At 40.8% G+C, this 12,633-nt stretch overlaps 1 protein-coding gene across 3 annotated transcripts in view; it reads left to right on the top strand.

Moving 5' to 3' along the window:
- Positions 1-12,633, top strand: part of GALNT4 (polypeptide N-acetylgalactosaminyltransferase 4) — a 154,480-nt gene that overhangs the window by 37,285 nt on the left and 104,562 nt on the right. For all 3 annotated transcript variants that reach the window (XM_072152909.1, XM_072152910.1, XM_072152908.1), the window contains exons 3-5: positions 4,960-5,129; positions 5,548-5,737; positions 6,999-7,184. In XM_072152909.1, coding sequence (XP_072009010.1) covers positions 4,960-5,129; positions 5,548-5,737; positions 6,999-7,184 — 546 coding nt within the window. The remainder of the gene's footprint in view (positions 1-4,959; positions 5,130-5,547; positions 5,738-6,998; positions 7,185-12,633) is intronic.

Genomic DNA, 12,633 nt, shown 5'->3' on the forward strand with positions numbered 1-12,633 from the left:
TCCGACGTATTCATGAGGGGGTGGGGTTGGGGCGTGGCTAGGGGAGGTGACTGCCGCCTAGCTCGCTGCAGTCACTGCCGCCAGCGGTCACATTGTAAGAGAAGCCGGCAGCATCGCATCGCTAACAAACACTAACAGCGGCTGCGAGCGCAACCTGGCTTGCTCACATTGCCGGCCGGAGAGCCGCCAGCAATGCGATGCTGCCAGCTTCTCCTACAATGTGACCACTGGCAGGGGCGTGCTGGGAGTGTGTCGGCACGCCCCCTTATGAATAAGGCCGACTGCCAGCACACCAGATACACGATCAGACCTCTAATTTAGTAAGAGGTCTGATCGGTTTAAATGAATTTACTGCACATAAATTTTTTAAAAAATGGCTAGGGAGAAAGGGGCTGGGGGGAGGAATATGGGGGGCACTTCCGGTGGACGAGTTTTCCAGGGTGACAGGTCCTTTTTAATAGTAGTTCACAGATCATCGTTCATCACGTGGGGGTTCTATTCTGAATCAAATACAACAGAGAAATTAAAAACACAAGATAACAATACAAGTTAAAAACATGTATGATGGAGACATTATAGGAATGAGGCTAAACTACATGCCTCATTTAGGCCGCTAGGGAAACTGGTGCCTAACTGAACTATCCATTTACACTCTCTCTGTGCGAGGAGCTTCTTGACGTCACCTCCTTTGATGCCCGTGTGCACTCTTTCTATACCACGTACCCTAAAACATTTAGGGTTGCACTGATGATGCATCTTAAAGTGCCGGGGTATAGTTGTTAGATCTTCCATTTTCTCTATGTTTTTGGCCTTGATGATACCTCTCACATGTTCTCTAGTACGGGTAAGCAATTCCCAAGAGGTTAAGCTGACATAAATGAAAGGACAGATAGGTGGGTAGGTTACTGGTTGTAACTCCCTATGCGAAAAAAGAGACGTCTGGTTGGCGCTGGTACTCAAGGGTAAGGGTTTCTTTTATTCGGAAAAAACTTTTTGGACAACGCGTTTCGCACTATGCAAAGTGCTTCATCAGGACAGGTACAATACACAATTAGATTAATAGTAAACTTGAAGTAAAAGAATAGATATATCGATAAACGTTTGAACTAAAATGCTACGAAAAGTACATGCAGTCATTTGACTTAGGTAGAAGAGGTATATGTTCTGGAAGTCGGAGTTAATACGTATAAAATTGGAGTACATGAAAGAAGTGGGTATGTAACATGAGTTAATAATATACAAGGTATAGAAGTAAATAGATAAATATGTAGTTAATTTCATGACATAAATAAATTTGTATGTTAAAAATAATGATATTAGGAGACAAAACATCAAGAGACAGAATATGTGCACAAGGAACAAAATAAATAATGAATAATAGTTGAATGGAAAAAGATAAGTATATACATGTATGGACAAATTAAAAAATTTTTATAAATAAATAAATATACACGCCGGGCCCTTTCCCGTTTTTTCATTTCCATTTGCCGGCACTGATTGCGGGTGTTACCGGTAAGCCTTTGCTGCAATATGCATCGGAACGAACCAGTTAAACTCTTCAATGTTGATTCAAAGGCTTGTTGTCACTTATAGGCTATGGAGATACAGTACATGCCCACTGAGTAGGGAGAGTGTCCATCTTTCTAGGGAGGGGCATCTAATTCCAACAATTATATTATACACTTGTTGGGATTAGATGGGAAGTTTAATATATGGTGAAAGAGGACATTATTATTCAGTATACTCATTGGGATAAGTGAAATTTTAGCAGGACTATAAGGATACCATAAGTGTGGGGTTCATAAGATAAGGTTATGTTAGTAATGATAGAATGACCTAAGGTGAAATTGAAGGGGGAGTATTAAATGAGGAGCCAGGTTCAATGGATTATGGTTTCTGTCGCCTCATTGAGACCTGTGGGACTCAAAGTGCTGAGCTTGAAGATCCAGAAAACTTCCCTCTTGCATAATGTCTCGTATCTTTTGTGGAAATCTTCCACAATGTGATCAATGGGCATAATTGTTAGTAGATTCTCATCCTTTGGGTGTCTCAGAAGAAAATGTTTCGATAGCCCATGCAGTAGGAAATGTATTTATGTCATGAAATGAACTACTTGTTTATCTATTTACTTATATAACTTGTATACTATTAACTCATGTTACATACCCACTATTTTTATGTACTCCAATTTTATACGTATTAACTCCCCCTTCCAGTACATATACCTCTTCTACCTAAGTCAAATGACTGCATGTACTTTTCGTAGTAGTATTTTAGTTCAAACGTTTATCGATATATCTATTCTTTTACGTCAAGTTTACTATTAATCTAATTGTGTATCGTAGTATAGTGACTCTTTACTAATAGGTCTTTCAAGTTCTTGCATCTTTTGGCTGTAAACAAAGGTCCATTCTGTAATGCTATCTTTAACGATACGTCGGACTGTATGACCGGCCAGTGTCGTTTTAGAATGGCCCTTATATCCTTCCAACTGTTATTGTTGATGGAGATGAAGCGGACATTGTTACTAGAGAATTTCCTGTCTTTGGTTATCAATAACTTGTTGCATATTTTACGCCACCCATTAGAGTAACCTTTTTTGATGTTCCGACTACTATATCCCCTATCTTGAAATCATTGCCGCAAATCTTCAGATTGTCTCTCAAAAATTGTATATTTGTAATCACTATATGTGGTAGTTTTTTCTATTTAAATGGGTAGTATTACTAGCTTGTATAGCTGATTCTAGGTACTTGGTTTCTCTTATAATTTCTTCCCCCCCTGTTTTTATATCCTTTCTTAATTTGCTTTACATTGGTGGGGTTTGCAATGTTTAATAGGATTTACCTTGTTTCCACCTCGGTTGTTCGCTGTCGGGCTCTCAGTAGCGCTCCTGGGAGCTCGGCGGTGCGCGGCCACTGCAGGTTGCTAGGGAGATGGCGCTGTCACGCACCCCCCCCCCCCCCTCTTTGGTGGGCCGGGGCGCCGGCAGCGATCTGTGACCTAGTGTTGTGTGTCGGTGCGGCATGCCTTTCCCGGATGGGGGGGGGGGGGGGGGTGCGTGTGCCTCAGCAACTGAGATGGATTTACCTACCTTTATCACCTATATCACCAGCAAAGAGTTACTGGTGATGGATACACCCCAGAAGTGATGTATGCGGAGGTGACAGTGGAAGCACTGGCTGAGTCTCTTCTGGTGGGACACACCCCGGAAGTGGGGCAGCTCTTCATGGGGATGGGTTACTGGGTTGTCCGATCTTGGTCTTATTCCGGAGGCGGAGCGACTCCTAAGACTCGGCCTAAGAGGGAAACCGATGGTAATAGGAGGAGTAAATCGTCTTGATATGTATAAAGGAGTGGGGAGTTATCCATTTAGTTATATGCCCCCTGAGGAAGCGGAGGTGATATGAAACGCGCGTTGGGGAAATTGTCCATGGCTGACACCTGGGAGGTTTTTTTGAATGGGTATGTGCAATATAGTTTGTGACACCTTACGGACATTGGCTCTGTTTAGACCACTATATGTGAGGCACTGGCATGTGTCATATTTGGCACTTGGTTCCCTTTCATGATGTTTACATACACTTATGTATTAACCCTTTCACGACCCGTGACGTAATAGCACGTCACGAGTCGGCCGCGGGTGCATGGAGAGGGCTCACGCACTGAGCCCTCTCCATAGCCGGTAAATCTTTGCTGCATATTGCAGCAAAGGCTTACCGGTAACACCCACGATCGTTGCCATCTTTTTGAGGATCGCCGCTCCCCGTGACGTCATCGGGGAGCGGCGATCCGTCGCCATGGTAGCCTCGAGTCTCAGGAAGACCCGAGGCTACTTCGGGTTAACCCATGCATTACAATGTGCTATCAGCACATTTTAATGTATGAGAAGTAAAATCCCCATATACTGCCATACTGTAGTATGGCAGTATATGATAGGATCGTACAGACAACCTATGGTTAAAGTACCCTAGGGAGTCTGAAAAATAGTAAAAAGAAAAAAAAGAAAAAAATATATATAATAAAAAACCCTAAAAACTCGAATCACCCCCTTTCCCTAGAACTGACATAAATATAAATAAACAGTAAAAATCATAAACACATTAGGCATCGCCGTGTCCGAAAATGCCCGATCTATCAAAATATGATAACATTTTTTCACTGTGTTTAATCCCGTAACGGAAAATCGCGCCCAAAGTCGAAGGCACTTTTTTGTCATTTAAAAAAAAAAAATTCTATAAAAAGTGATCACAAGGTCAAACAGTCCTAAAATTGATAACATTGTAAACGTCATCAAAATCCGCAAAAAAACGACACCACCCACAGCTCTGTACACCAAAGTATAAAAAAGTTATTAGCGCCAGAAGATGGCAAAATCCCCCCAAAAAATTTTATACAGGAGGTTTTAATTTTTTTAAATGTATGAAAACATTATAAAACCTATATAAATTTGGTATCCCCGTAATCGCACCGACCCAAAGAATAAAGTAGACATGTCATTTGGGGCAGACAGTGAAATCCGTAAGATCCAAGCCCACAAGAAAACGGCACAAATGCTTTTTTTACCAATTTCACTGCATTTGGAATTTTTTTCCCGCTTCCCAGTACACGGCATGGAATAATAAATACCATCTCTATGAAGTGTAATTTGTTACGCAGAAAATAAGTTGTCACACAGCTCTGTACATGGAAAAATAAAAAAGTTATGGATTTTTGATCATGGGGAGTGAAAAATGAAAATGAAAAAACAAAAAAGGGCCAGGTCCTGAAAGGGTTAATAACATACTCCTAGGATTAAGAAGGGGCACTATTTGTTACCTAGCCTTTATGTACTTTTTGTCTGTAACAATTTGAGTACCTTAAATGTATTGTCCATATCTTGCATTGAATATTAACTCTCAGTATACTTTATATGGTGTCCGTAACAAATTACATTTAGGATTTTCTTTTTTTTTTCAGGTGTAAATCCAAAATTTTCAATTACAGGAAACTTCCAACTACATCAGTTATAATTGCTTTTTACAATGAGGCAATGTCAACTTTACTCCGCACAATACACAGTGTTTTAGAAACCTCTCCAGCAGTACTATTAAGAGAGATTATATTGGTTGATGACTTCAGTGATAAAGGTACTTAAGGAATTGTAAAATATGTTTAAGTATATGTTATATAGAGCAGTGTTTGGGGTTTATAATGTGTATAATAACCATTTTGATAATGTAATTGCCTCATTCTACTTGTAAAGATGTGTCTTTTGGATAGTAAAGGATACACACAGAGTTTACCGTGGTATGTGCCAGAAGAAAAGACATAATTATATTATTACAACATATTATATTTCCTATTCATGAAGGAGGCACATGTAACCCTACTTACAGCTATAATCCACATATTGTGGAAGTAAAGGTCCCAAGGTTGACATTTTATATGACTCTTTAATTTTATCCCAGTTCTTTTTATTTGTGCTATGGCATAATGTAGTTTGTTCATGGAAGTTAGAAATGCACAACTATTGGGAAATTCATTTAATTTTTTTTTCCCCTCAAGTTTTTCTGAAGTCCCAGCTTGAAAACTACATCAGCTCGCTGGAGAGAGTGCGTTTAATCAGAACTACTAAGCGTGAAGGACTTGTACGAGCACGGTTAATTGGCGCAACTTATGCAATTGGTGATGTTCTTACATTCCTGGACTGCCATTGTGAATGTGTCAGTGGCTGGTTAGAACCACTACTTGAGAGGTATGTGTTTAAGTATAACCCCATTGTAAATCCCCCCCCCCCCCCATGGTTCTCAATTGTTCATAATTGGTCATTTCTTTTACATTCCTTTTTTTTTTTGTCAAACATAAAAACTGTAAAAGTCAGATAATTACTGTACTGTATACACTCCAGTACAAGCAGACCCAAGTAGAAGCCCCTAATTTTACCACAAAATACCGGGAAAACTTATTGACTCAAGTATAAGCTTAGGGTGGGAAATGCAGCCACACTTCCAGTGGCGAAATGCCCTAAAGCAGCCACCCCTCCAGTGGCGAAATGCCCTGAAGCAGCCACCCCTCCAGTGACGAAATGCCCTGAAGCAGCCACCCCTCCAGTGACGAAATGCCCTGAAGCAGCCACCCCTAGAAGGGCCTCCTATCTACCAACTAGCCAGGGATCCTCACGAGACTGCTCCTGGGAGAACTACTACTAATTTGCAGCATCTCCCTCTTTTATTGCACCTAACTGCCATATACTTTCCCGTCGTGAACGAGGCCTTTTCCTCCGGTACCCAGCCGTGATGACCCTGTTACGAAAGTGAATCAAGCTGCCCCCAAGCCCAAAAGGTGGGGGATGCTGCAGCAGCCATACAAATAAATAGGCTGAATTAAAACATTGCTTTAGAGAGCTGTGTTGGTTTGTAGGTAATAGTGAGCTGATCGTAGATAATAGTGGAATTGGGCATGCTAAAACCTCTGTTATCAGACTAGTTTCCTGGACCAGAAGCGCCAGACCAAAGGACATGTCCACCAAATGCGTTAGCCTTCAGAAGGGCAGCATGGTAAAATGAAGGTCCTCTTCCCATTTGAAAATACTTTATCAGGCTGCAGTTTACATAGATGAGAAACAGCTGATTTGGGGACCAGATTGACCAATGGGGTTGTAGACCACATTAGACTTACTTTTTCAACTTGCTTTTATCACTTTAAGCTTGAGTCTATAGTATTGTACCCTTTTTTGTAATTTGTAGGCATTTTTATTAATTTTAATTCTAGTATTTTTTTAATCCCTTCATGTAAAAAACAAACTGTACATCCATCTGTGCAGGTTCATTGCACACCTAGGTATATAGTCTTGCTTGGACCCAATAGCACCTGTTGATCACTGGGCCAGAAATGGAGGGTGTTCCAAAGTAATTATTACTCAGTTTAAACCAAAATATAATTTGTCACTTTTTGATTATAGCAACACTCCACATTCCATTGGTGGATGGTTGTTAACTTCTGAAATTATCTTGCAGGATAGGAGAAAATGAAACTGCAGTACTCTGTCCTGTTATTGACACCATTGACTGGAACACGTTTGAGTTTTACATGCAAACAGGCGAACCTATGATCGGTGGATTTGACTGGCGATTAACTTTTCAGTGGCATGCGGTGCCAGAAAAGGAGCGTCAAAGAAGAAATTCTAGGATAGATCCAATAAGGTAATGTAAACCTAGATGGTTAACACTGAAAACTTTGTTACTTTTCTATTTGTATGCCTTTTACAGTATTCCTCCATTACCAGAATTGTGTGAGTAACGTTTTTCCACAGCATTCATTCAGCACACACTTATTTCTAAAATCAGTTTGCTTACTGTCCTTTATTGGATACCTCCAGAAGATAAATGACAGTCAAGACACAGCAGATCTCTAGAATTGATAAAGAGAAAGTATGTTGAAGAAATAAAAATGTTATACAAACGTAACCCCCTTAAGTGACCAAAAGGTAGGCAGAAGAGGGAGAGCGAGGAAGAGAGAGACTACAGGATCAAAGTTTATTTCGTTATAATGCATATAAAAACGTACTAAGTATTCAAGGATGACTTCTAAGAAAAGTTACAAGACACTACCTTAAAATTCATATAATGAACATTACATACAGGAGACTAAGCCTAAAAATACAACTCCTTAAATATTCATAAAAAAATTGGGATGTTCTAGAATAGACTAGACCAGGGGTCCCCAAACTTTTTACATAGGGGGCCGTTCACGGTCCCTCTCAGACCGTTGAAGGGCCGGACTAAAGTTAAAAAATAAAAAAAAAAATAAGAAATTCCTCTGTACACTGCACATATCCTATACTGCTCCTCCATCATTGATTATTTCCTATACTGCTTCTTCATCATTAATTATTTCATATGCTGCCCCGCCATCATTAATTATTTCCCATACTGCCCCTCCATCATTGATTATTTCCCATACTGCCCCTCCATCATTAATTATTTCCCATACTGCCCCTCCATCATTAATTATTCCCTATACTGCACCTCCATCATTAATTATTCCCTATACTGCACCTCCATCATTAATTATTCCCTATACTGCACCTCCATCATTTATTATTCCCTATACTGCACCTCCATCATTAATTATTCCCTATACTGCTCCTCCATCATTAATTATTCCCTATACTGCACCTCCATCATTAATTATTTCCATACTGCCCCTCCATCATTAATTATTCCCTATACTGCTCCTCCATCATTAATTATTCCCTGTACTGCTCCTCCATCATTAATTATTCCCTATACTGCTCCTCCATCATTAATTATTCCCTATACTGCACCTCCATCATTAATTATTCCCTATACTGCTCTTCCATCAATTATTCCCTATACTGCCCCCCCCCCCATTAATTATTCCCTATACTGCTCCTCCATCATTAATTATTCCCTATACTGCCCCCCATCATTAATTATTCCCTATACTGCCCCTCCATCATTAATTATTCCCTATACTGCCCCCCCCCATTAATTATTCCCTATACTGCTCCTCCACCATTAATCATTTTATTTAATGCCCCCATAATTAATTATTTTTTTCATACCAGGGCCCCCCCGGTCGCCAAAATATATTTGCTGCTTGTCAAAAAAAAAATCCTATACTCACCTCTGGCAGCGGCTCCCGAGTCTTCTATCTTCGGGCTGCTGTCGGCCTGGAAGGGGTTCAAGGAGCGATGTGCGCCGGGGTTGTCTTCCGGCCACATCGCTCCACCTGTAATAATAGTGCTCGAGCGGCTAAATGAATGTGTTTTTCATAAAATGTACAAATTCTCAGTGGATAAAATTCCAAAACGCTCCTCAAAATTTGATCCCCAATCTCTTTCGCGTATAACAATACCCCATATGGGGTGGTAACCTGCTGTATGGGCACACGCCAGGGCATCGAAGGGGAGCTGTGCCATTCAGAGCAGATTATGCATTGTCACTTTTTATTGGCTATACAATCTTTATTTTTTTGGCAATTTGGACATACAAGGGCTTATTTTTTGCGACATGAGATGCACTTTAAGAATACTTCATTTAAGTGTGTCTGTAGCTTTTCGATGAGATTTTATTAACTCTTTAATGTATGGAGGAAAAGAAAATTGTCAATTTGGGGTTTCTTTTTTTTTGTATATTTTGGGGGTCGTACACCATACACTAAAAATACTATAATATTTTCATTCTATAGATCACTACGATTACGGTGATACCTCATTTATATAGTTTTTCATTTATTTTTACAATTTTACTGGAGAAAAACTAATATAGAGGAAATCTCATTTGTTTCTGCATTCTTTGTTTTCTTTTCGGGAACTTAACCTTAATATTTTTTGGTTGACACTGCTAGTTTAGGGCTTATTTTTTACGTGTTGAGTTATTCTTTCAATTGGTACCATTTTGGGGCACATAACTTTTTTTGATCACATTTTAGAACATTTTTGTGAAGGGATTTTATGAAAATTTATATTTTTGGCGAGTTTTTCGGGTTTTGTTTTTACGGCGTTCACCGTACAGGTCCAATAATGTTTCTGACTTATTGTACAGATTGTTACAGACGCGGCGATACCAAATATGTGGGGGGTTTTGGTGATTTTCAGGTATTTTTACTTTATTAGATGTGTATAGGGAATGTTTGTGTTTAGGGGACTTTAACTCTATTTAATTAATTATTTTTATTAAAAATTGTGTTTATTCAGTGTTTTTAACTTTTTTTTCTTTACTTTTACAGGTTAGCTTGAACAAGTGATCCACTGATCACTTGTTCAAGCTATTCTTCACCTAATACAGTGTAATACAGATGTATTACACTGTATTATGTGACACACTGAGCATGTCACAGCCGGGTCCTGCCAGAAGGCACGGACCCGGCACCCGGAAGACGATCTCGCAGCCCCGGGCACCGGCAGTCCCGGGGCTGCGATCAGAGCAGCGGGACCCCCCCGGTAAGCGCCGCGGGGGGGGTCCGAATCCAGTTAAATGCCCCTAGCATGCCGCGGTCAGCGCGACCGCGGCGTGTTAGGGGTTAACACCCGCGATTGGCGAAATCTCCGATCGCGGGTGTTAGAGGAGGGGGTCGGCTATAATATATAGCCGACACCCGCAGCTTCTGGCCCCGGCTCCATTCAGGAGCCGGGGCCAGAAGTTTGACGTACTATTACTGCATATTGCGGGAACGCACCTCCCGCCATGCAGTAATAGTACGTCAAATGTCGGGAAGGGGTTAAATGGATTAGTTGTTGTAGTTAGTTGTAGTCAAAACTATGTGATTCCATGGCTATTCCAAAAATGTATTTGCCCTTGCGCTGAGATGGACCATAACTCCATAACTGTCCATAACCAACATATTGGACTGCGAATATTAGGACCCGAAGTCCCAAAATGGAGGGAAGCCTCTGAAACAGCCGGTGCCAGGCCGGCTGCAAAACTCCTTTGAGACTATACCTATTATGGAGTTTATGACACTTCTAGGTTGGAGGTTGGAGGTGTTAGAGCTAGGGTTAGATTTAATACTAGGCTTTGGGTAAGAGCTTCGGGTAAGATTTAATGCTAGGCTTTGGGTAAGAGCTTAGGGTAACATTTAATGCTAGGCTCTGGGTTAGAGCTTAGGGTTAGATTTAATCCTAGGCTTTGGGTTAGAGCTTGGGGTTAGATTTAATGCTAGGCTCTGGGTTAGAGTTTAGGGTTAGATTTAATCCTAGGCTTTGAGTTAAGGCTTAGGGTAAGATTTAATGCTAGGCTTTGGGTTAGAGTTTAGGGTTAGATTTAATCCTAGGCTTTGGGTTAAGGCTTAGGGTTAGATTTAATGCTAGGCTTTGGGTTAGAGCTTAGGGCGAGATTTAATGCTAGGGTAAGGGCTAGAGCTAGTCTTGGGGCTAGAGCTAGTCTTGGGGCTAGAGCTAGTCTTGGGGCTAGAGCTAGTCTTGGGGTTAGAGCTCATGTTAGTTTTAGCAGTATCATTAGAGATATGGTTAAGGTTAGAACTAAGGTTAAAGCAAAATTTATAGTTGGAGCTGGGGTTAGGGTTAGAGCTAGGGCTAAGTTTAGAGCTTAGGTTAAGGCTAGGGTTAGAGTTAGTGCTGGAGATACAGTTACAGTTAGACCATAGTTTATATGGCCAGTGTCATGTACCAAACGGATATAGAACAAGCTAAAATCAAAAAGTTTTATTGGTATGCATTAAAAACACTTAAAAGATGGCACACCCCTGTGTGCTCCTAAATCCCACCGTAAGGGTAATACAGTGTGATATCCTCACCTATACGTGGACTATGGTGATATTGCATATTTATTGTTACTACTTTTTTTTGCTGATTTAATGTGATTCTTTGATCCTTTATTATTGCTGATTTGGAGTCAGAGTTTACTTTGGCACTTTACCTGCACTTTGTCCATGCTGCTATTTTTATTAGTATAGGTGAGGAGATCACACTGTATTACCCTTACGTGGGATTTAGGAGCACACAGGGGTGTGCCGTCTTTTAAGTGTTTTTAATGCATACTAATAAAACTTTTATCTTGTTCCTTGACCACATTGCCTCTTGGCTCTCTCACTTTCTATCCTGTGACATTCCAACCATCATCATGGGAGACTTCAACATCCCTGTTAATACTCCCATATCCCTTCCTGCCTCTCCACTCTTAGCACTAACTACTTCTCTAGGTCTTTCACAACTCTCTGCTTTTCCCACTCACAATGAGGGAAACAACATCCCCGATTTGGTCTTCTCCCGACTTTCGTCAATATCTAATTTGACCAATTCTTTGTTTCCACTTTCAGACCATAACCTCCTTTCTTTTCCTTTCAATAATCCTTCACCTTCTCTGAATCCTATCTCCTATTGCTCATACTGGAACCCACGTGCAATAGATACTCACCAACTCACAGAAACCTTACAGTCTGCACTGTCCCCCATCTCCTCTTACACCTGTCCAAACCTGGCTACTAACCACTATAATCACACTGTCAGAAGCACGCTAGATGGGATGTCAGCACTCACTATCCGAAAACACAGAGGCAGGCAACCTTCTCACACAGAAAAAACTTGTTTCCTTTGGCAGTGCTCCAGGATTGCTGAATGTCTGTGGAGAAAATTGCGCACATCTGCAGACTTTCTATACTTCAAATTTATGCTAAAAACCTTTAACTCTGCCCTTCACCTCGCTAAACAGGTCTATTTTACTAATTATACTGATCTCCTCTTTCTCTAACAACCCTAAAAGGCTTTTTGATACTCTTCACTCTTCACTTACTAACACCAAAGGTGCAGTCACCTGTCCAGACCTTGGTGCTGAAGATCTGGCCACCTACTTTAAAGATAAAATTGATTACATTCTTCAGGAAATAATTATTATAATCACAGAAGAAGAAGTGTCCAGGCTCCTCTTCTCTGCTTGACCCACTACCCCAGCAGTCACTCACCCCACTAAACCTCACTCAACCTCTCTCTCTCTTCTGGTGTCGTCCCCTCTTCTTTCAAGCATGCTGTTACCACATTACTAAGGATACCATCTCTGGATCCATCCAGTGCTATTAATTACCAACCAGTCTCTAATCTCCCTCTCATCTCCAAACTCCTAGAACGCCTGGTCTATTCTCGACTTACCCGCTATCTCTCAGCTAACTCCC

This window comes from Engystomops pustulosus, chromosome 5, assembly GCF_040894005.1.
Source record: "Engystomops pustulosus chromosome 5, aEngPut4.maternal, whole genome shotgun sequence".
NCBI classification, from domain to species: Eukaryota; Metazoa; Chordata; class Amphibia; order Anura; family Leptodactylidae; genus Engystomops; species Engystomops pustulosus.